Source organism: Sus scrofa, chromosome 14 (genome assembly GCF_000003025.6).
Source record: "Sus scrofa isolate TJ Tabasco breed Duroc chromosome 14, Sscrofa11.1, whole genome shotgun sequence".
Taxonomy (NCBI): domain Eukaryota; kingdom Metazoa; phylum Chordata; class Mammalia; order Artiodactyla; family Suidae; genus Sus; species Sus scrofa.
Window position 1 is genome coordinate 38,650,620 of NC_010456.5, and position 23,774 is coordinate 38,674,393.

The 23,774-nt window shown below is 53.0% G+C and overlaps 2 protein-coding genes across 7 annotated transcripts; one reads left to right on the forward strand and one right to left on the reverse strand.

The window, feature by feature from the left end:
• On the reverse strand, positions 41-17,647 carry DDX54 (DEAD-box helicase 54). The gene is made up of 20 exons (XM_021073260.1): positions 16,992-17,647; positions 14,605-14,734; positions 13,074-13,144; positions 12,352-12,540; positions 12,192-12,241; positions 10,430-10,471; positions 10,208-10,303; positions 9,464-9,585; positions 9,259-9,320; positions 9,044-9,175; positions 7,222-7,432; positions 6,804-6,938; positions 5,614-5,847; positions 5,460-5,533; positions 4,754-4,963; positions 3,460-3,602; positions 3,240-3,353; positions 2,604-2,708; positions 2,236-2,348; positions 41-656 (listed from the first exon to the last, which is right to left on the reverse strand). Exons 1-20 carry the CDS (start codon positions 17,163-17,165, stop codon positions 424-426), a joined length of 2,640 nt encoding a protein of 879 aa, XP_020928919.1. The 5' UTR covers positions 17,166-17,647; the 3' UTR covers positions 41-423.
• RITA1 (RBPJ interacting and tubulin associated 1) lies at positions 17,467-23,512 on the forward strand. Of its 6 annotated transcripts, none has more exons than XM_005670684.3 (4): positions 17,467-17,735; positions 17,898-18,038; positions 18,444-18,809; positions 22,462-23,512. In XM_005670684.3, the coding sequence occupies exons 3-4, from the start codon at positions 18,499-18,501 to the stop codon at positions 22,967-22,969; spliced, it is 819 nt and encodes a 272-aa protein (XP_005670741.1). In that variant the 5' UTR covers positions 17,467-17,735; positions 17,898-18,038; positions 18,444-18,498; the 3' UTR covers positions 22,970-23,512. The 6 variants fall into 6 exon arrangements, with proteins under 6 accessions (XP_005670741.1, XP_005670742.1, XP_013838378.1 ...); XM_005670685.3 differs by having other exon boundaries at positions 17,468-17,735; positions 17,960-18,038; XM_013982924.2 differs by having other exon boundaries at positions 17,476-17,735; positions 17,905-18,038.

A 23,774-nucleotide genomic window follows, 5' to 3' on the forward strand; every position in this document is an offset into this window, starting at 1 on the left:
GTCCCTTCCAACTCCTCAAGCAGACTGTGCTCCTGGTCCACTGGAGGTGCTCAACAGAGGTTTATTATGTTAAAAATACATCATTGGGCCTCAGGTGCCCAGGGCTCAAACCCCTGTGGCCAAGACCTCTGAACCCTGAACACACGGAAACAGTAGCAACTGAGTTGCGAACTCAGGTCTTGGCCTGTCTGGCCTTGCTGGCAAACTCCTATGCACCCTTCAACACCCTGCTCAAAGGTGCCCTGTCATAGAAAGAGGCAGCTGCTGCCCCCTGTGGCAGTACAGAACTCCTCTGCACAGATCAGTTCCTGTAGGGAGCTTCCCCAGAGCCCAGCTCAGGGCCAGGCACACAGTGGTACAGGGGAACACTGTGGATGTCCATGCTTTGACAAACTGAGGAACCACGGGGCCGGGTCACCTTCCTTACATCTTCTTCCTCATCTTGCCCTTCTTAGAGTGGGCGCCCCGGCCGAAGGCACCCTGCTGCAGCTCCTGGGCATGGCGCCGGTTGCGGGCAGAAAGCTGCTTGAGGCCACCACGCTGGAGGAAGCGCAGCTTCTGGGCTCGGCGCCGCTGCTTCAGGATCTGCTGCTTGGTCTTGAGCTCTGAGCGCACTCGGCCTGCGGGGGTGCCAGGGGTGCGGGGTTGGGATGCACCTGCCAGGACAGAGATTTGGGGGGCTCAGCCTTTGAGTCCGCTTCCAATGTTTTCTCCTGCCAGAAGCCTCCAAGCTGCTCCCCTGCCCCTATTCACATCCCATGTTCATTGCTGTGGCTCTGACATCTGGCAGATAGCAACTGCTTAATAAAGCTTAAGGAGTCTTCTGTAACGAACAAGAGCATGGACCTTCAAGCCCATACTGCCAGGGTTCAAATCCCAGCTATGACCACTTGCACCTTGGACAAATGACTTGACTTCTCTGTGCCTCAGTTTCCCCTGCTGTGAATTATGAATAACAACACCTACCATGTAAGTCCTAATGAGGGGTAAATGAGCTATTACATGTGTAGTGTTCAGAACATGGTCTAGTCTACAGTCAGGGCCTCCTAAATGTAACTATTACAATTAGAAATCATTCAATGAAGGCTTTTCAGTGTCTCCACTATGCAGGCGCTAAGGACCCAGACGGACTGCAATCCCTGTCTCTATGGATGGTGTGCTCTAAGCTTGTTAGACGAAAACAGGCTGTAGCTTAATCTTCCTCTGGCAGGAGAGAAATCAGAGAAGACTGGAGAGGGGACGGGACTTGGCCAAAGTCACCGAGCAAAGTGGCAGCAGCAGTGGTCAGTGGCCTTGCCCCTCGGATCCCCACCAGGCCCTTGTGCCCCACTTCTAGGCTCCCTCTCCCACCCACGTCAATGACCACGGAAGAGCTCCCACACAGATGATCATTAAGGCGGCCCTAGCTGACTCCATGGGGGCCAGGGCACCTAACAGGGACCCATCACTCCAGTGAGGACAAAGGACAGAGGGGAGAACAGCTGCTTTTTCCTGAAGCTGACAGGCCACCCTCACCATCAAGCCCACAGCAGCAGCCTGCTCCACTCCGGGTAAAATTGGGAGCTGAGGAGTGAGGGGTGAGGGAGCCTGGGGGGAGCCAGGGGACATCCACAGGGAGACAAGAGAGGAGGAGAAAGCTGGGAAGTGCATGTGTGCAGGAGAAAAAATAACATGAACCATGAGAAAAGTAGAAAGAGATACAGAAAGACAGAGAAAGATGGAGAGAAACAGACAAGGAAAGAGAGAGGGACAGGGAGAGAGTCAGAAATGGAAAAGGAGAGGATGAAACTACAGAATAACGAGAGAGGATGACACGTCAGAGAAAATCCAAGACAGAAATGGAGGGAGAGACAGAAGAGGTGTCCACCACCAGAGAAGGAAAAACACCACATGAGGAGGACCAAGCCCCCGAGATGACCAAATGTGCCAATCTGCGGTTTTGTTTTTTTTGGTCTTTTTGTCTTTTTAGGGCCACACTTGTGGCATATGGAAGTTCCCAGGATAGAGGCTGAATCAGCTACAGCTGCAGGCCTCACCACAGCCACAGCAAAGTGGGATCTGAGCCACGCCTGTGACCTACACCACAGCTCATGGCAACACAGGATCCTTAACCCACTGAGCGAGGCCAGAGATGGAACCCAAGTCCTCATGAATACCAGTCAGGTTCGTTAACCACTGAGCAACGATGGGAACTCCCAACCTGCACTTTAAGGACCATCCTACCCAGACTCTTACCTTGCCCTCGGCCATGCTTCCCACCTCTTCGCTCTGGGCCTCGCCGGTCAAAAGCCCCTTCCTCTTCTGAGTCACGATCATCGATTTTCTGTTTCTGTTTCCACTTTTGGTATCTGAGAGGCTGCATTAAGGAGGCTGCCTGCAGCATCCAGATGCCCGTGACACGTGTGGGCCCCACCCTGCCCAGAAGATACAGGCCTTACCTACAGGGGGTTTGATGGTTGAATCCGATCGACCCCACCCATTCTCTTGCCCTCAACTATAGGGGCTAGACCACGCCCCTCCCTGACACCGCCCCCACCTATAGGAGATGTGGAGGCAGAAGGTGCTTGCTCCCCCCCCACCCATGGCCACGCCCTTCTGGATACAGGTCCCGCTTGTAGGAGCTGCTGATATAGCGGCCACTCTCTGTCTTGATCTTTTTCTTGTCCTCCTGTCCTGACTGTCCCACAAACCGCTTCTTCTTCCGGTCCCTGTGGGAAAAGGAGTTAGGAACTTGGGAGGTGTGCTGCGGAGGGAGGTGGCCCACTTGCCTCGGGGCCTGTTTCCCCCTGACTTTCATTGGGTCGCTGGAGGATTCAAGGAAAGCAGGGTGCCCACGTATGGCGTGCAGCAGGTGCAACATAAAAGCCTGTGCCCTGCCCCTCCTCACCACTCCCTGGCAGCCCAGGTCTCAAAAGGCAGTGTGAGAGTCAGGGGATTAGCTCCAACCTGGGGGTTCAAGGTCTGGGGGCCTGGGTCACATACAGGGGTGCCCTGGAGGAGTTCCCAACTCCCACTTTGCTACAGGATGGGCTGAGGGTGTGTGTGTCATAATCTGTGCTGTGCAGGATCAAATGAGGGTGGGGATGTCATAATTCCTGCTCTAGGGCATCATTTTTTTGCCCACTGGAGCCCTGTCCGATCAAACATAAGAGAGACAGTCAGGGAGGAGGTCACATGCCTATTGTGAGGACCAAGTGGCAGACGGGGACATGGCGGGGTGTGCTCACTGGCTCACTTACCACTTGAGCTGCTGCCGGCCCCTGGTCAGACTCTGGGCTTCGTCCCCCATCAGGTCCAGGACAGCACCAGCCGCCTGCTGCTCAAAGGCTCCCCCGTCCCCACCGACACTCAGGCTGCAGAGGGAGGGTTGGGGAGACGTCATGGGGTTGGAGGTGGGGTGCCCATCAAGCCCACCTACCCTAACCCACCTGCCCTAAACTGGGACCAGGAGTCACTCACCCTCGCTCGCTCTCGAAGTCCTTGGGCCGGTAGGGGACGTAGAACGCCTGGTCCCGCTGCCGGGCCTCCTCCCTCCGCCTCTTGGCTCCCCGGTCAGGTCCTGGCTTCTGCCGCTTCTGGCCCACGACCTCTGTGAAGACGTCCTGGCGGATGGAGGCCCAGGAGTCACCCGCTGCCCCCAGGGAGTGGACTGGCCACCCAACCCACCAGCCCAGGTTGCGGTCCAGGGGCTTCCGGGACTTTGAAAACCTGGTGTTGCCATTTAGACCCTGTTTCCTCATCTGCACACATAGCACAACCCCTGCCTCAAACACCAGGAGAGACAGGCCAGGTGGGGTAGGAGGAGGGCAGGGTGCCAACGAGGGTGAGACCCACCACATTCTTGTCCCAGCTCAGCCTCCCTCAGGTCATGTGACCAAGGCAAGGCCCTGTCCCTCTCTGGGCCTGGGCCTTGCTCTATATGATGTGGACTAGTCCAGGGGTTTTTAAGAACATTTTTTGCCCTCTGGAGCCCTATCCGATCAAATGTAAGAGAGACATACTGGTGGATGAGCAGGCCCAGCCCCTAGCCACCAGGGGCACAGCACACTCTTGGTCCCGCAGCCCTGCCTTCCACCATGAAGGCCCAGGGCTGACGCTGCCTGAGTCATGGCCCTGCTGCTGCCAACAGTCCCTGGTCTGCCCATTTCCCCCTGCCCCTGCCCCAGCCCCCAAGCTGAGATTGATGGTGATGATGACAATGACACAGCCAGCACTGGGCCCATTAGAATCCTCCACGTGCTGTCCTGAATCTGCCCAGCAGACCCAGAACCTGGTACCGCAGTGCCTTGGCTGCAGTGCCGAGTCCACAATGTTCTGAAAACGACCTTTCCTGAAATTCACTTGGTGGCAAAAGCCAACCTGGGCCAACAAGAGGCTTTGTCCATCCACTCGGTGTGGGGACCAGCATGTCTTGCTGTGGAAACTCTGATGCATTTTACGGTGGTGACACCCCAGACCCTGATGAGAGTGTTACATCACACACAGTGCAGAGACTGAATCCAGAAACACCTCTGGCCCCCAGGTTTCAGGCAAGGGAGGGTGGACAGGACCATGACCCCATTCTGCAGATGGGGAAGCCGGGGCTGGGTCACTGATTTCCATGCCGAGGTGTCAGAAGTGGGACTAGGGTCACTGCATCCACCCCAGCAAGGGCCCAAAGCCCTGAGGTCAGCCCCATGGGCTGCTGCTACTTGACCCACCCCCCTTCCCCAACCCCAGGCCAGACTCCAGGGTCCCCGGGTGGGGCCTGCACCTCTACACTCTCTCCTGCTGCCTCCTTCTCCTCCTCCTCAGGCTGCTCTTCCGGTGGTGCCTGGAGGCTCAGGGCTGGGCCGGCTGGGCTCTCCTGCCGCTCCTGCCGCCCCTGCTGGAATCTGGCAATGGCTTTTCGGTCCTTCTGCCTCTTGGCACGCATCACCTGGCTGCTCAGGTCCCGGCTGGAGGCATTGATCTCAAAGATGGTCTGTGGAGGAGACACCCAAGGCCTTACCCACTGGCTCCTCCTCTGCAACCCCTCCCTCCCCAGCTTGGTGTGCTCTCTCTGGCATTCCTCCTAACTCCTTTCCACCCATCACCTGCTTTTCCCAACTACAAAGGGAGGCCCAGAGAAGGTGAGTAACCTGCCCAAGGTCACACAGCTAGGACGAGCCAGATCTGGGATTTCAATTCAAGTTCATTGGTTCTGAAACCAGCACTCTTAACCATGAGAGGCTCCAGCCTTTCCTGCTCCTGTACACACCTCCCACAGGCACAATATGGGACACCCGATGGCAGCTGGCTCCTCAGGCCTCTAACAGGCCTTAAGCAAGTCACCGCCCCGTGAGCCTCAGTCTACCCATCTATAAGAGGAAGGAAATGCTTGCCACAAGGGAAGCCTGTGGTGGACCAGAAGGGATGGTTCCAGAACAAGGGGTGGCTCGAGAGATGCTCAGACAGCCGGAGCTGCGGTCCCCACTCACCGTGCGGGAGCGGTAGTTCCTAATGCTGTCTACCAGCTGCAGCTGCTGCAGCTCCTCCTCCTGGAAGTGTGAGCCTGGTGAGGAGGGAGGAATGAGGCTGGGGTGGGTCCTGTGGGATCCAACCCCCAACCCCCACACCCGGGGCAGGACTCACTGAAGAGGGGGTGCAGGCCCAGCCCAGCAAGGTCCAACTCTTTGGCCCTCTTGATAGACTCAGGTGAGGGCGCCGGTCGAGAGCGCATGTACTGCTGCTGGGCATTGTCGGCCACGCGGCCCAGACTCCGCAGCTCCAGCGACGCCTCCAGAGTGGTCCGAAGACCGCAGTCCTCATCATCCACCACGCCCTGCGGCACCCGGCCTAGCACACAATCCCTGCCACCGCCTGCACCTGCCACCCGAGAGAAGCCCCAGTCAGAGGGCTTCCAGCCCAACCCCACTCTGAGTCCTGAACCATGAAATAACCCGTGTGAAGAACCGTCACTTATGGAGCAGCTCCTACTGATTTTTGTTTTTGTTTTGTCTTTTTGCCTTTTCTAGGGCCGCTTCCCACTGCATATGGAGGTTCCCAGGCTAGGGGTCTAATCGGAGCTGTAGCCACCGGCCTACACCACAACCACAGCAACTCGGGATCCGAGCCGCATCTGCAACTTACACTACAGCTCACGGCAATGCCGAATCCTTAACCCACTGAGCAAGGCCAGAGATTGAACCTGCAACCTCATGGTTCCCAGTTGGATTCGTTAACCACTGTGCCACGATGGGACCGCCGCTCCTACTGTTCTTAAAAACACAGTTTTAGGGGACACAACCCCATCGACTCATTTTTGACTCATTTTCGTGTTGTCTGTGGCTAATGCTGCACTACAAGGGCACAGAGAAGGGGCTGCCATGGATCACATGACCTGCAGAGCCTAAACTCTTTACTATCTTGCTCTTTACTGACTTTAAAGCACAGAGATCTGGAGTTCCTGTCGTGGCTCAGCAGTTAACGAATCCAACTAGTATCCATGGGGATGCGGGTTTGTTCCCTGGCCTCCCTCAGTGGGTTAAGGATCCATCGTAGCCGTGAGCTGTGGTGGAGGTCGCAGACGCAGCCTGGATCTGGTGTGGCTACGGCTGTGGCGTAGGCCAGTGGCTACAGTTCTGACTTGACCCCTAGCCTTGGAACCTCCATATGCCGCAGGTGCAGCCCTGAAAAAAAAAAAAAAAAATACAGGGATCTTCCTCTGCAGTCAAATCCCAAAGCCAGGACAGCTTGGCCCACCTCCACCCCCCACCCCCAACCCCACGCCCACCATGAACTCACTCTGCAGGGACCCCAGCCTCCCCCCAACCTCCACTCACCCGTGGGCTCCTCGTGGGGACAGGCGAGGGTCAGGGAGCGGCCCAGGAACAGATGCAGGTCCAGCAAGTACGGGACCTCATCTGGAGCCACCAGGGAGTAGGCTGTGCCACTTCGGCCAGCTCGGGCCACGCGGCCTGTAGGAGGAGGGGGTCAGGCAGAGTTTTAGGGAAAGGACTATGGAGAGGAGGGGCCCTGTCCTCAGACACCCAGGACTGGGGGATCCAGAAAGCAGGAGAATCTCCTCCTTAGAGCGGTGGTGGGGAGGGGCTGCCCGCTAGATCAGGCCAAGGCCATGCCCTCCACACGGATTCTGATTTATCAGTCCCCTCCCTGGGCCTCAGTTTTCCCACCTATAGTGGCAGGAGCTGAGCCCTATGCCAGGACACAGCACTCCTGCTGGCACTGCAGGCTCCTTACCCACACGGTGCAGGAAGAGCTTGCCCTTGGCCGGGAAGCTGTAGTTGATGACATTGTCCAGCAGCGGGATGTCCAGGCCCCGAGCGGCCAGGTCAGTCACGATGAGGGTGGAGCACTTGCCATGTGTGAATTTGGCCAGGTTGATCTTGCGGGCCGTCTGGTCCAGGGCGCTATAGATATGGGCGCAGCTCACCCGTTGGGTCATCAGCAGCTGCTCAGGGTGAAGACCGGAGGGAGGGAAAGGGATGAGGAGGAGACAGGCAGGGAAGGGGAGAGGAGGCTGGGCCAAGGCGGTGGTGCTGTGACATGGTGGGAAGACCATTGGTCCAAACCCCTGAGCTGGTGACCTCGGTTTGGAATCTTCATCCATATAAATGCAGCACATAACACCTCTCACTTTTGCAGGGTTGTTTGAATGTCAAAAAAGGTGACACGCGCAGAAGTCTCCCTCAGGGGGCCTGCAAGTGCCACCTCAAGACACAAGCCTCATCCCGACTTTGTCACAAACAGGCTTGGTGACCTTGCCCAAGTTCCCTAACCTCTCTGTGCTGTCACTTTCCTCATCTATAGAACGGGGAGAACAACAGTTCCCGCTTTGCAGCTTTGTTGTGAAGATTTTTTTTTTTTTTTTTTGCTATTTTAGGGCCACACCTATGGCTTATGGAAGTTCCCAGGCTAGGGGTGGAATCAGAGCTGCATCTGCGACCTACACCATAGTTTACAGCAACGCCAGATCCTTAACCCACTGAGCGAGGCCAAGGATCAAACCTGCATCCTCATGGATACTAGTCAGGTTCTTAACCCACTGAGCCACAATGGGAACTCCTGTTGTAAGAATTAAATAAGCTAATGCACATACACTACTGAGAACAGGGCCCAGAACACAGGAAGTGCTGTAAAAGTTAACTGGTCTTTAAAAACTATCATTTGGTTTTACTCATCAGTGACCCTGGCAGCTCCAGGGAGGAAGCGTGGTTAAATGTGTGTCAAGTAAGTGAAACCCGGTGAACTGCATCCTCAGAGAACAGACCCCAGGTGTGGCTGCCCCGCAGGGGCCACACACACTCTGGAAGGGCCCTGGCAACCTTGGGGGTTAGAGGACTCCCGGGGGAGGGTCACAGGTACACATGTGTGAAAAAGCTCATTAAGCTGCTCACATGAGATTAGGGCACTTTACACAGCTTACAGCGTGTAGGCCATTGATTTTAAAAAGTGAAAACAGGAGTTCCTGTTGTGGCTCAGTGGTTAACGAATCCGACTACGAACCATGAGGTTTCAGGTTCAATCCCTGGCCTCGCTCAGTGGGTTAAGGATTCGGTGTTGCCGTGAGCTGTGGTGAAGATCACAGATGCGGCTCGGATCTGGCATTGCTGTGGCTGTGGCGTAGGCCGGGTGGCTACAGCTCTGATTAGACTCCTAGCCTGGGAACCTCCATATGCTGTGGGTGCGGCCCTAGAAAAGACAAAAAAAAAAAAAAAAAGTGAAACACATGGGACACTGAAAATCTACAGAAAAATGATAGGAAGGTTGGGACACAGTTCAAAATCCCCTGAATGGAGCCAAGGAATATTAGATAAATCAAGACTGAGTGTGAGTTGATAACTGAGTACCTGAGAGTTGATTCTGCTATTTTGATATTTGTCTGAAATTTCTTACAATTAAAAGCTTAAAAGAATACAAACGTATGGAGCCTTGGTCAGGCCGGAGTCCTGCTCTGATGCTGCCCCCTGATGGCCAAACACGGAAGTGCAGCTCTGAGCTGGCAATGGAGTAGGTAGGTGTTGGTCCCCAAGACCTGGGCAGTAGGGGCATCCCCGCTCACCTCATTGAGATACTCTGCGTGGTGCTTGGTGGCCACAAACACCACCGTCTGGTCCTGGGGCCGCACGACATTGCGCAGCAGGTGGAGCAGCACGGCGGCCTTGGCGTCCTCCCGCACGAGGAAGAAGGAGGTCTGCAGGGAGAGGGGTGGCTCGTGTTGGCTCGCTCACGGGGTTCTGGACGCGGGCTGGGGAAAGGGCACAGCGGAAGTCTCACCTTGAGCTGCTCGTTGAGTTTGGCGTCCACGTCTAGCCGGATGAGCACGGGCTCAGTGAGGCCTGCGGTGGGTAACAGGGGAGGATGGGTCGGGAGTGGCTGAGGGACAAGCCCCGCCCCAGGACCTGTCGTGCATCCCAGTCCCCAGCCCCCAGCCCCACTCCAGCCCCAGCCCCAGCCCGGCTCCAGCAACTTCCTCCCTCACCTGCCCGGGCGAACTCCACCAGCAGCTTGGGCAGCGTGGCAGAGAACAAGACAGTCTGATGGCCCCCAGGGAGGCGGCCAATGATTTCCTGCAGCTGCTCTGCAAACCCCATTTCAAAGAGCCTGGGAGGGCAGAGAGCAGGACCGGGTCAGGAGAGGGGCTTCCATTCCAATGAGTTCCAAACCTGTCACCTGTGACCCCATCACGCTTCGTGCCACGTGGGACAGGTGTTTCCTTAGCTCACTTTTCCTCTATTTGACAACCTCATGCTAAGCAATACTGACCTTGAAATCTTCGGTCTGGTCTCAGGTATGTTTCTTACAAATTCATGTTGAAATAAATGACAGCAGTGCTAACTCTGGGCCAGGCATGGTTCTAAGGGCTTTATAAATATCAACCCCTTTAGTCCTCCTGGCACCCCTGTGAGGGACATGCTATTTTATCCCCACTTTGTAGTTGAGGCCACCAAGGCCCACAGACCCTCGGGGATTTGCCCATGTTCACAAAGCTGGGATTTGATCCCACCTCTGTCTGGCTCCAGTCTGTGCTCTCAACCTTGAGCTAATTTTTATCTTTTTGAAATCCTGTGTGTGTTGTTCTACTACTCTTTTTCGATATTCTTAAAAGTAATACAAAATAAAAACTTGATCCAGGGAGCCCTGTCAGCTCTGGCACTGCCTGGGGTCTGTGGCCCACATTTGGGGACATGCTGCTTTGTGCCCAGGGATGCACCCGCAGCCTTACCTGTCAGCCTCATCAAATACCACGTACTCCACGCTCTGGAGCTTCAGGTTCATCTCCACAGCCACATGCACCAAGCGCCCGGGGGTAGCAATGATTCTGGAAGTGGTTGTGCAGGCCAGGTCACCCAGGGTCAGGGCCACCAGCAGAGCCCTCCTCTCACTCCTCAGCCCCTGGCCACCTGGGAAGGGACCCCAGAGCATCATCCCCAATCTACAAACTCACATGTCGGGATTTTCGTGCAGGGCTGCAAACTGATCTTCCATTCTAGGGAGAAGAGGAGGTATCAGCTTGATAGACCAGATCTCTTTTGTCTCTCTCCCCTCCTAACACCAAATGCCCAGGTGAGACCTAAGCCCTTACCACAGCTTTAGAACTGGGGAAAAGCTATTGCTGAGATAGTAGGCAAAAATCACTGCCCTGACAAGAGATACAAGTTCAAACATACGAAAGGACAGATACAGCAAAGCTCCCCAAAGAGGTGGATTCAACCACAGAACCCGTCTTGATGGCTCTGTAAGGGCTGCAACACAATGGCCTTTGACCCACAGCATCACCTGGCAACTAACCTTAGAACTACCAGCTCCACCTAGAACCACTTTCCTGGATCTCTATGTCCTAGTTCTCAAACTGAGCAATACACATTCCTAACTTTAATTCTCTTCTGCAACACCTCTGGGACACCTGTACAAACCAGAATTCTGGGCCAGGTCTAGCTCCGGGAGCTATTTCTGACAATCACAGCAATAGAGATGATAAATTATAACACAGGCAAAAGTGCACTGAAAAGCAAAACATTTGTTTAGAATCGAGAGCGCCTGGTGACAGTGACATCCTGAGAGAAGAATAAGGAAAGGGCTGCCCCCTGAGGGAGAAACTCTGGGACAGGGGCAGGAATTCTAATCTGAGCTCTACCACCAGATCACTGTGTGGCTCTCTGGGCCCTTCACTTCCTCAGTTGGCTCATCTGTAGAACAGGTGTGGTGCCTGCTACCTCTGAAGGATGGTACAAGCACACCAGGAAAAGTACAGCATTTTGCAAATTTGAGCTATTATAAACATCCCTTAATTTTGTGCCTTCCACTTTAAACACCCCCAAACCAAGCATATTAAAACAACCAAGTGACCCATTTGGATAACCCCATGTGCCGCCAGCTCTCTTTTAGGAGCATCGCAACCTGCGTCTGAGTTGTGTGTGGGACATTTCTTATATTTTACTGTATGTTCCCCTGGTCAGTTTTTTGCTGTTGTTGTCGTTTGTTTTTAATGGCTGCACCCGAGCATATGGAAGTTCCCGGGCCAGGGGCTGAATCTGAGCAGCAGCCAAGACCCACGCTGCTGGGGCAGTACCAGATCCTTTAACCCACTGCACCAGGCTGGGGATCGAACTTGCACCTCCACAGCGACCTGAGCTGCTGCAGTCAGATTCTCTCTCTCTCTCTTTTTTTTTTTTTTTGCCTTTTCTAGGGCCGCACCCGCAGCATGTGGAGGTTCCCAGGCTAGGATCAAATCGGAGCTGTAGCCACTGGCCACAGCCACAGCCACTCGGGATCCAAGCCGCGTCTGCCACCTACACCACAGGTGTGGTGCCTGCAGGATCCTCAACCCATTGATCGAGGCCAGGGATTGAACTCACAACCTCATGGCTCCTAGTCGGATTCGTTAACCACTGCACCATGATGGGAACTCCCTGCAGTCAAGATTCTTAACCCACTTTGCTACAGTGGGAATTATTGGTTAGTTGTTTTTTTTTTGCCTGCTGTGGGCAGTGGCTTGATATAGGATCTCAGTTCCTAGACCAGGGATTGAACTTGGGCCACAACAGTGAAAGCACCAAATCCTGTAAATCCTAACCACTAGGCCACCAGGGAACTCTGAGGAGTTACTGTTACTAATAAGCAGCACAGGCTCAGTAGATCTGATGGGGAGGCCCAGGGCACACCTGCTTTGGGGGAACCACTGCATGGGGCACCCAAGGAACTCTTACTTATCCCCACCCAGGATCAAGGCAGTCTTGAGGCCAGTGAACTTGCCCAGCTGTGGAGAGAGAGAAAGAGAGAGAGATTGAGAGCCAGTTAAAGAGCTGACTCAGCCCACTCAGGCCTCCCACACTGGTCCCAGCTCTGCCCAGCCACGCCTGGACACACCTCCTTGGTGAACTTCATGGTCTGCAGGGCCAGCTCTCGGGTGGGGGAGAGGATGAGGGCACGGGCCCCAGTCTGGGCGCTGCGGGCCTTGAGCCGCTCGAACATGGGGATGAGGAAGCAGGCCGTCTTGCCGCTGCCCGTCCGGGCCATGGCCACCACGTCCTTGCCATCCAGGATCAATGGGATGGTCTGCAGGGAATGAGGGGGGGAGGGGAGCGCTCAGCTCCTGCACCCAAGGATTGCGTGATCCAGAGCCTGTCTCCCAGACCCGATCACACACCGCCCAGGATGAGCAGCCCATCATCCCCAACACTCTCCACGGCTGGAAGTCCTTTTTCAGGTTAAGCCAGACTCCACCTCCCTGTCTAATCCTCCCCTTCCTCGGGACCCCAGAGAAACGCTGTCTCCCTCTCAGCTACACATCTCAGTACAACAATTCTGAGACCCAGGTGATGATGGGGTGGCTGGGAGCCGCCCAGGCTGGGACTCAGCAATGGGTGGCTTTAGGGGCAAAGAGGCCCAGGGTCAAGCCTCTGCTCCGCTGGGCCCAACTTTCTCCACCTGGGAAACTGGCAAGCTCGTGGGGCTTCAGCCAGAATAAGAGGGGCCGACAGATGTGACAGCTGGGACGAGGGGTGGATGTCAAGAGGCCAGCCAGGAGGGCTAGGCTGGCCGTCCCTCCTCCCAACCCACGTCAGCACCCCCCACACGAACCCCCATACCTTCCTCTGGATGGGCGTCGGCACCTTGTAGCCCTTCTTCATGATGCCTTTGAACACAGGGTAGCTCAAGCCTGGGAAAGACACGGGAATGACCAGGGGGCTGGAGGAGCCCCTAGGACACATGACAGAAAACCACCCAGGACAAACGACTGTCTCATCCACAAATAAACAGCAAGAGGAGTTCCCACTGTGGTGTAATGGGACTAGGGGCATCACTGCAGCACCAGGACACACTTTCCATCCCCCGCCAGGCACAGTTGGCCAAAAGATCCAGCTCTGCTGCAGCTGTGGAGTAGGTCACAACTACGGCTCAGATCTGATCCCTGGCCCGGGAATTCCATATTCCATGAGGTAGCCAAAAAAAGAGAGAGCCGTGAGCTGTGGTGTAGGTCATAGACGCGGCTTGGATCTGGCATGGCTGTGGCTGTGGCGTAGGCTGGCCAGCTGTAGCTCCAATTGGACCCCTAGCCTGGGAACCTCTGTATGCTGCGGGAGCACACCCCTCCAAAAAAAAAGCAAACAGCAAGAAAAGGGACAGAGCAGTTTATAGGTTAACTGAGATTTATAAAACAAATCTACTGATGGTGGGGTAGGAACCTGGTTTGGATTCTGATTTGAATGTTCTCAATGCTGTGAGACAAGGGGGGATGGTCTGAACACTGATGGGGCCTTGGTTGATACTGAGGAGCTGGGTTTGTCTTAGTAGGAAGGTCCTGCCTCTCTTGGAGGCAAGTGGGGAGGGTTTACAGACAGAAGGAGGGGGTGCCTGGGATTCGCCTCAGGATCCTCCAGGATGATGGCCCCAGCAGGTGGGGTGTGGGGCTTAATCCACTGAGCCACAATGGGAACTCCTGTTTCCTTTAACTTAGTCTACAATGTTGTTTTACGTTGTTTTTTTCTTTTTTCTTTTGGGGCCGTGCCCACGGCATGCAGAAGTTTCCAAGCCAGGGATTGAACCCAAGCCACAGCTGTAATCAGAGCCACAAGCAGTGACAATGCCAGATCCCCAAACCACTGAGCCATGAGGGAACTCCCCACCTACAGCATTTTTTGGCACAGGCATGTCTAATTAGAACAAAAAAAGTCAAATGAAATGGTGCTCAGGTCACTCTTAGTAGAAAGACCTCTTTTCCTTTCTCTGACTATAAAAACATTCATCTTGATATTTAAATCTTTGCTCTAGACCCTACTGACTTCTAAAAAGCCAAGAAAGAGTTCCACTTTCCTTTCAGGCTGCTCGGGCATCCTGAAACCATGCAACTCTCTCATCTTTCCCCTTGTTCTGAAGTGCCACTCAATCCTAGGACGCCTCTGCCTATTTCTGCACAGCATGGCCCTGAGTCCTGCTCTGACTCTTCTGTAATTGTGACAGGCCTGCTGTCACCCAAAGAAGTCTGTGACTAGCACAGAGACTATGTGCTGCCTTCGTCCACCCAAAACTACTACCATGCTGGGCCCAGGGCAGAGCTTGGGGGGCATGATGACCTCCGCTCTTCCTCCCCCCAAATCCCCAGATGCCAGGCTCACCCACCCATGGACTGGAAGCCTCCCGACTTCTTCTTCTTCTTGTTCTGGGCTCGCACCAACTCCCGCGTGTCCGGCTCCACGTCTGAGGCACATTCCGAGGTGGGAAAGGTCGGGAGGGGTCTCCCAGGTCCCAGCTGGGAGGAAGCAACAGAAAGGCTGCATTGCTCCAGGTACAGTCCCACCACTGCGGCAGGGAGGGGGGCTGTCCCGTTGCCTGTCTCCCTTATCGCCCCCCCCCCATTCAAGATGATGACTCTCCCTCCAGAGCATGTGACTTCCCTGCTAAAAGGCTCTCCTTTGCCTGGACCAGGTCAGGAGGTCAGGGCAGAGGGTCAGAAAGTGGGGTCTGTAGATAGGCTGCCTGCAGCGTCAATCCCAACTCTGTCACTTCCAGCCGTGAGACCTCAGGCAAGGGACTTTATCTCCCTAGCCTGTGTTCCCACACTGGGAAAATGAGGGTGACAAGTGCATATGCCTCACAGAGTGCTGTGAAGACTATTGGGTAAGTGTAAAGCTTACAACAGTGCCCAGGTAGCAGTGTCATCACCATTATCCTGGTCTGCCATTCAAAGACCTCAAAACTTTAGGGAGCCAATCTAATCATCTCCTTTGTGTCAGGTAGGGACAGAAGGAGGGGGTGCCTGGGAGTAAAGTACTAGACTTATCCCATCTGCCCGCCCCCCCCAATCACCTTTCAAATTCATCACCGCTCCCCAGCTCTGGTCTCTCTCATACCTGCCCTCCTCTCTGCTACTCACTTGTCCCAGCACAGCTAAATCAAACCCAGACAGATCCTCTGGGTAGCCTTCTCGGACTATAGCACTATCCCCCTCCTCTCAGAAATAACATTCATAAAAGCACCAATTCATAATAATGGTTAAAACTCACATGGCACTTACTATCTGCCAGGTACTGTGCTCAGCGTTCATGTAAATTAACCCACTCAATCCTCACAACAACCCTATGAACTAGGTACAGTATAATAATTTTGTCCCTTTTATAGAAAAGGAAACTGAAGCTCAGAGAGGTAAAGTGACCTGCCAAAGTCACACAGCCAGCAAGGGATTTGAACCCTGGCTTAGAAGTCTATATTCTTTCGTATGTGACGCTCTATGGTCCATTACAACTCTCTAGGTCAGAGCTGCACCTGTCTTGTAGTCTGTGAGCTGAGAATGGTTTTTAAATTTTAAAAGATTCTAAAAAAAAAAAAAAACAAAAACAAAGAAAACAGTGACTTTATATGGCCTGCAAAGCCTACACTATTTACCATCTGGTCCTTTACAGGGCAAGTTTGCCAACCCTTGCTGTGGACACAAGATAACAAAGTATCTGGAACACACTGGTGCCCTAACAATAATTACTGAAGAGTAGAATGTCTGAACACTGTCATCTCAGTCTTTCCACAGTTTTCGAGATGCACATAATCCATTGCTTTCTATGTGTGTGGAAACTGAAGCTCAGAGAGGTTAAGCAACTTCTCCCATATCCTCCAGCCAGTACAAGATTGGGTCAAATTTGAAAATAGGGCTGTGCCTTGGTCCATATTTACAGAGGATCTACTATATGAGGCTCAGGTGGAATAAGGTTCCCATCTGGTCCCTGCCTCCGAGGGTAGAACCCTCTCTACATATAAACGCTTCTCTGTGCCTGGCAGCCGCTACGCACAAGGCTGTGAGAAATACTGGGCTACAGCGCTTTTCCACGTTGGTGTTCACACCTACCGCCGCCCCCCTGCCGCCCCTTGCATACAGTTAACATTCAGTAGAGGAAACAGCACGGGGACTGGAACCATACAGTCCGAGATTTGAATCCTTGCTCTCCCACTCACAAGCCCTGAGATCTTGGTCACGTTCCTTTAACCCCTCTAGGCCTAGGTTTCCTCCTCTGGAAAATCAGGATGGCTACTTAGCTCACCGGGTGGGTGTAAGGATTAAATGATAAGGTTTGTAAAGCTCTTAGCGCCGGAGCCTGGCACATAATAAGCGATCAACAAAAGCAAGTCTAACTTATTATTAGTTTCCAAAAGTTTGGGGGAGCCACGGTCTCAAGCCAAGCGGTGAAGCCTTCTCCTAATTCATCCTCCCAAGAATCCCCCAAACTCTCCAAGTCCGATCTTCAGCATCCGCACTTTCCATTGGATGAGTGGGAATCAGGACCCGTTCCCCGGCTAGGAAGTAGCCAATGAGAAGCAAGAAACTGAGAGCCGGCCCGGAAGGCCCGCAGGCCCCAGCCCCTGGAGCACATGAGCCTCAGGCCGGAGGTCCTGACCCAACCCCAGGCCAGACGACCTCTCCCCACCTTCAGCCGTGCCCACTCCTCAGCTGGGGAAACTCAAGCTGCGAGGCGCTGCACGGAGCCAGCGCTTGGGCTCCGACATATATGCGTTCCTACCTTCTGGGCCCGGGCGTCATCTTGCGCCTGGATCTCAAACTCGCCGTCCTCCGAGTCGCTGCTGCGGGACTGGGAGGCCGCTCCCCGGCGCTTCCGGAGCCCCTTCTTTTTCCTCCATTGGGCCATGGCAGCTCCGGACCGCTGTGCGGCCGCCGGGCGCCTGCCGGCAGCCATGCGGGCCCCGGCGCCGAGAAACAGGAGGGAGCGGAGTCTGCCGGAATGTACCAACGGCGCGTTTGGGGCGGGGGTGGGCCTCTACGCGGCCGCTGCTGCGTTCCCTCCCCTCTCGCAGCCTCCGGATGCTTGACACACAATGCGCGCGCCCACAGTGTCGTCTCACCGGCGTGAGATACCCCTCCCCAAGGCTTTGGGGAACTCCAGGTGGCGTCCGGAACGGGGAGCCCTGACCACCTCGGGAGCGAATGGTTCCGGCCGGCTCGCCGGGGCCTGCGGTTGGAGGGCTGGTGGTTGGTTGCTGTTTGATGCGCGTGCGGACCTGACGTCGCTAGGGCTTGACTTCCCTGGTCCAGTCCGTCGGCGCTTTGCCCGGGCTGTCCGCGCGGTGCCCGGGTCGGGGGCTGGGGGTGGCCTGAGCAGCCGAGGGTCGCGGGCTCCTGAGAGTCGGAGCTGCAGATCTCGGGTGTACCGCGCGCTGCAGGTGCCAGAACGCCCCCGCAAAGGAGTCCAGACTTGGGGGGAGGGGCCATAGAATTGCGGCCGACATCAGCAATACAAAATGCTCAGGTAGGAAAGTAACTCCAGGTTGCCGGCACCTCAGACGTCAGCCGGGATTTTGATTTGGGGATCGGCGAATAACAGACTGGGCGTGATCCTTCAGTAGTACAATAGTTGAGTGCACAAGCTCTAGAATTCTATCAGGTTCAGATTCAACTCCCACTGTTTTAGCTTATAGGTGTGACTGACATTTGTGACTTCAGCTTTTGAAGCCCCAGTTTTGTCATCTGTAGAATGGACGTAATGGAAGCTATGTCACAGGACCGTTGAGAAGATTAAATGAGACAATGCTTATGAAGCACTTTGCAAGAGGTAGGCTTGGGATTATGCTGGTTATTATACCTGCCCCGTAAACATGTACAGCATATAGGGACTTCCCTTGTCTCCCCTTCCTTTGTTTTCTGGTTGGTGCCAAAATGGGCACAAGCCCAATCTCTTCTCCAATCCCCTAGCATTCTGTAAATATTTGTTGAGCACACAGTGTATGCCGGAAGTACATGTTTATTCATGAAATTTTGGCCAGTAGGACCCCCGTCCCTGTCATCCTGACAACTAAAAAAGGGTCAGATTTCCAAAATGTGCCCTGGGATTGGCAGCTCCCCTTTGAGGAGGTCTGGTTAAGGGAGAATGTGACCTTTTTGCCCTGGGGATGGGAATTTATGTGACTGCCAGTCTTTGCTGATGACAGATGGTTGCCACCATGACCGTTTTTCACAGGGAGCCCTGGAGGCAGGGCCTGGAAGGCAGAGCACAACTGCTGTCACCAGAGACCATGGGCAGCATGAAGACCCCAGTTGAGCTGGCCATCAGTGGGATGCAGACCCTCCATGTTCAGCAACGCTGCCGGGGCAACCACCGGGTCAATGTTAGGCCGTCATACGTGGATGAGACTTTGTTTGGCAGTCCTGCAGGCACCCGGCCCACACCACCAGATTTTGACCCACCCTGGATGAAGAAAGCCAACAGAACCAGAGGAGTGGGTACAGGGGCATCACAGGCCTCAGGAGCCAACAGGAGCTGTGAGACCAGCTCTTCCAGGGGTAGCATCCCAACCCCCACACCAAGGAAGAAGAACAAGTACAGGTAACAGGCCAGGGAGATGCCCTGCTGTTCACATGCTGTGTGGCCTTGGGCAAGCACTTTGAATTCTCTGAGCTGCGATTTCCTCACAGTGGAAGGTGGTACCTAGTGGGATTATTGAGAGGATTAAACGAGATGAGACTTTACAGTGCTTGGCACAATAACCTGACAATTAAAAAGCTCTCAATAAATGGTGGTGATGATGGTTGTGATGGTGCAATAACCATCCCCAGATGTCTTAGGCTGGTCTTCTGAGGCCCAGAGGGGTCAGGTGATTTGCCCAAGATCACACAGCAGTTTGCATAAGATTATTAGTGTGGTTGATTGATAAAATAACACAGATGTGATTCCACATTTCATCAAGTTATTCATAAAATGGCTCCTGCTGCATTTTCATGAACAAGTTAGGAAAACAGGGTCTAATGCTAATGGTTATTGTTGTAAATTAGAACTAGATTATTTGGATTATTTTGATTAATATTGGCCTGGGAGTTCTCTTTTGTAGGATCCATGAGAACGACGTTCTATCCCTGGCCTCACTCAGTGGGTTAAGGATCTGGCATTGCTGTTGGCTGTTGTGTAGGTCACAGACACAGCTTGGATCCCACGTTGCTATGGCTGTGGCGTAGGCCAGCGGCTGTAGCTCCGATTCGACCCCTAGCCTGGGAACTTCCATATGCCGCAGGTGCGGTCCTAAAAGGCAAAAAAAATAATAAAAGTATATAGATATTGATCTGGAGGAAGGTGTCTCATGGTAAGCCACAAGACTCTAACTTATTTATTGTCATCAGTGATTTGATCAAACACATGGAAGACTAGTAATTTAGTCAGTCAGGCTATCATAACAAAATATTGTAGACTGGGGGCTTAAACAACAGAAATTTATTTTTTCACAGTTTTAGAGGCTTGAAGTCCAAGGTCAAGAGGCCAGGAAGGTTGGTTTCTCCTGAAGCCTCTCCTTGGGTTGCAGATGGCCACCTCTTCACTGGGTCCTCAAAGAGACTTTTCTTTGTGAGGTGTATACTCCTGGTGTCTCTTCCTCTTCTTATAAGAACACAAATCGTATTGGTTTAGGACCTCGCCTTTATGGCCTCATTTAACCTCTAATTACTTATTTAAAATTCACATGAATTTTGGGAGGACTCAATTCAGTCCAAATAACTAGCGATCATATTTAGGATCCCTTCTGAGCCAGTAGACACAAAGATTAGTTAAGAATGAGAATAATGCCTATTTAAGGAGATAAAATTCAACAGAGATAAAAGCAAGACCCCCTTATTACGTCAACCTGACAAGTCTCATGGACCACAAGGCAGGGTCAGATTGACATTAATAGCACTGACACCTACAGCAAGGCTGTAGGATGCTGACAAGTAGAGGTGCCTAAGTTAGAAGGTGCCTAAGAAGTGGAGATGCTATTGAGCAAACACTTTGGTACCAGACAGACATAGGTATCAACCAGATGTGGTTTTCAGCAGTTGAATCAAATAGCAAAAGATTGACTTTTCAAAGACTTGCAGTTTGGGAATGGAAGCACTTTTAGTCCTGGTCAAAAACCATGGACCTGGAATTCCTGTCATGGCTCAGTGGTTAATGAACCTGACTAGCATCCATGAGGACACAGGTTCAATCCCTGGCCTCGCTCAGTGGGTTAAGGATCCAGCGTTGCTGCGAACTGTGGTGTAGGTCGCAGACTTGGCTTGGATCCTGCATTGCTGTGGCTGTAGCGTAGGCTGGCAGTTATAGTTCCGATTAGACCCCTAGCCTGGGAACCTCCATGTGCCACAATTGTGGCCCTAAAAAAAAAACACAAGAAAAAGAAAAAAAACCCATGGACCTGACACTTTGTAGGTATGCCATGAATATTTATGGGATTAATAAAAATAACTGCTGAGGAGTTTCCGTTGTGGCTTAGCAGTTAACAAACCTGACTAGTATTCATAAGGATGTGGGGTTTGATCTCTGGCCTTGCTCAGTGGGTTAAGGATCCAGTGTTGCCTTGAGCTATGGTGTAGGTTGCAGATGCAGCTCGGATCCAGCATTGCTGTGGCTCTGGCGTAGGCTGGCAGCTACAGCTCTGATTGGACCCCTAGCCTGGGAACCTCCATATGCTGCAGGTGTGGCCCTAAAAAGACAAAACAAAACAAAACAAAATAAAATAAAATACTGCTGAATGAATCTAACTAAAGGTGAAAGGCCTGGAAGGCATTTAAGTGTGATTTAGTGATCAGGAGCTTGGGGGTGGGGTGGGGAGGGGGTATTTGAATTTGAATCTTGTCTGTACCTTCCTTCATACCCTCCCTATACTTCAGTTTTTCTTGTCTGTTTGAAATGGGATTATCATATCTCCCTCCTGTGAATGTTGTGAGAAATGATAACACAAAAGTGACATGCTGAGCCCTGGACCTAGCATGAAAAGCTCCCAGTAAATATTCAAAACTTTAAAAAGCTTCCTGTGGTGATACCAGGTCACAGAAGATCAAACTGAGCACCCTCTACATGCCAGGAGCTGGGCTGTGCGATTTCAGATATAGTTGGAAGGGCTACATGACTTTAGAGAGATAAGCTGACAAGCCCACTAGGAAAAGGGAAGAGTAGTGAATTAGAAGAAAAGTGAAGATGGATGGGTTAAGAACCCAACTAGTATCCATGTGGATGTGGGTTCAATCCCAGGCCTCGCCCAGCAGGTTAAGGATCTGGTGTTGCTGTGACTGTGACGTAAGCCTGCAGCTGCAGTTCTGATTCAACCCCTCGCCTGGAAACTTGCATATGCTGCAGGTGCAGCACTAAAAAATACAAAAAGTGAAAGATATAAAGGTTAAGGCTGTAAAGACTATATTAGGAGTTTCCGTCGTGATTCAGCAGAAACAAATCTGACTAGCATCCAAGAGGATGCAGGTTCAATCCCTAGCCTCTCTCAAGTGGGTTAAGGATCCAGCATTGCTGTGAGCTGTGGTGTAGGTTGCAGACATGGCTAGGATCCCGCATTGCTGTGGCTGTGGCATAGGCTGGCGGCTGAAGCTTCAATTCAACCCCTAGCCTGGGAACCTCCGTATGCCACAGGTGTGGCCCTGGGAGGGAAAAAAAAAAAAATATATATATATATATATAAAAACTGGAACTCTTGGTTGCAAGTGACAGAAGACTTTACCCTTTTCAGCAGGAAAAGGACTTTGGGGGCTCATATAAGTTGGGATTCTGTCTCCATTTTCATGTAACTTTCACTGACACATCCCAGGTGCGATGGCCACCAGCTGTTTTGCCGTTATAGCCTGCCAGTTTCTCAGGGGTAGGTGGGATAAAAACATTTCTCTACCAGTAGTTTCAGCGAAGATCTTAAGACAAACATTCATTGGGCAAAATGGGTCATGTCGTTATTCCTCAGCCAGGCAGTGTGGTCAGGAGGATGGAATATGCAAATTGGCCCGGCCAGGCGCAGGTGCCACGGAGGGGGGTGGGGTGGGACGGGACACCTGGGGACTGGATATTTGGCAGGGGAAAAAGTAGCAGAGGTGGGGGTAGTGGTACATGAGGGCTGTGGCCTCACTCTGGGTGCCAGGCTGGGAGACAGGTGCCTCACAGAGGGTGGGGGTGGGCAAGGTTTTTAGGGTTTGTTTATTCTCCTAGTTCACTGTGCTTCTCTTCCCTTTGCCAGACTGATCAGCCACACTCCTTCTTACTGTGATGAGTCGCTCTTTGGCTCTCGACCCAAGGGCACCAGTTGGGAAGCCCCGTGGATGGCGAAGGGGGATGCTGCGAAGCTCCAGGCCCTCTTCTGGACACCCCCGGCTACCCCTAGGGGCAACCACTCGCCCCGCCCCAGGGAGACCCCAGTACGAGCTGTTCACCCAGCTGGTCCCTCCAAGACAGAGCCCAGGGTCGGGCCAGGCTCCCGGAGGTTGTCCATGGATGGGTTTGACTCTCCCCACCCTCCAAGGCAGGAACGTTCCCATTCCCTCACCCGCCTTAATGTGCCCAGCACGGGTCGCCCACCCACCAGTCCCCTCCACGCAAATGGGGCTCGGGATCCCAGGCCTCTCCTGTCGGGGGTGACCTTCCAGAGCCCCCCGTTGATTCCCAGGGCTCATTCAGTCAGTGTTTCAGTGCCAGTTATCCCCCAACGAGGCGGGGTTACCCAGAAACCAAAGCCCCCTTGGAAATGAGTTTGTCCTTTTTGCAGGTTAGCCCATAGGGTCACAACGAGGAGCACAGTTTGAGAGGATGGTGCTGGGGGGAGAGCCTCTGGGGAGACCGCCAGGCATCGGCCAAGCACATGTGCGGGCAAACGTAGCGAGGATGGGCAGAGCCTCCCTTTCGTCTGACAATCTCTGGTCATTCTTTGCTTTTCTTGCTGGTGTGGATTTGAGGGCCACCCACATCTCTAGTCCTATCACAGCTACACTGCAGATAGTGCCAACCCGGGGAGGGTCCCTCCACCTCCCCCAATACAGCCACAACATTCTGTCGTCACCAAGTGAATAAATGGTATGATTGCCAACCCGGAGGGTTCCTTCTCCCCTCATTTCAAGCCAAACTCCTGCCCAGGATGAATTTCCAGCTGAGTCTGGAGGACTCAGCAATTTTCCCAGGCACCATGTGGACCAGCGAGGAACACAAGGATCTGGGTGATGTGTGAGTGGACATTTTAAAATTTTAACAGTCATGTATTTATTTTCATGTATTAAATATATCTGTAGCTCATCAAAGCTGAGAGTTTTACTGATTTCTTTTTCCTTAGGGTAAAGGCCAAAGTTGGGCCTGAATTGATTTAAGTAACAAAGTTAGGAGTTCCTGTTGACCTAGTGGTTGTCACTGCTGTGGTGTAGGTTCATTCCCATTCCCTGGCCTGGACACTTCTGCATGTTGCAGACACAGTCAAAAATTTTTTTTAAAGTTTTTTTTTAATTGTAAATCAACTATACCTCAATAAAACTTTAAAATATGAAAATTTTAAAATTAATAACAGTT

What these genes read in the sequence shown, in the direction of transcription:
- DDX54 (XM_021073260.1), bottom strand. Translation starts at nt 17,165, where the DNA reads ATGGCTGCCGGCAGGCGCCCGGCGGCCGCACAGCGGTCCGGAGCTGCC. An exon ending in CTGCACGAAAATCCCGACAT is followed by an intron (nt 10,304 to 10,429) that starts GTGAGTTTGTAG and finishes AACCACTTCCAG; the next exon opens with AATCATTGCTACCCCCGGGC. An exon ending in GGGCCTGCACCCCCTCTTCA is followed by an intron (nt 5,534 to 5,613) that starts GTGAGTCCTGCC and finishes CCTCCTCACCAG; the next exon opens with GCTCACACTTCCAGGAGGAG.
- RITA1 (XM_005670684.3), top strand. Translation starts at nt 18,499, where the DNA reads ATGGGCAGCATGAAGACCCCAGTTGAGCTGGCCATCAGTGGGATGCAG. An exon ending in AGGAAGAAGAACAAGTACAG is followed by an intron (nt 18,810 to 22,461) that starts GTAACAGGCCAG and finishes TCCCTTTGCCAG; the next exon opens with ACTGATCAGCCACACTCCTT.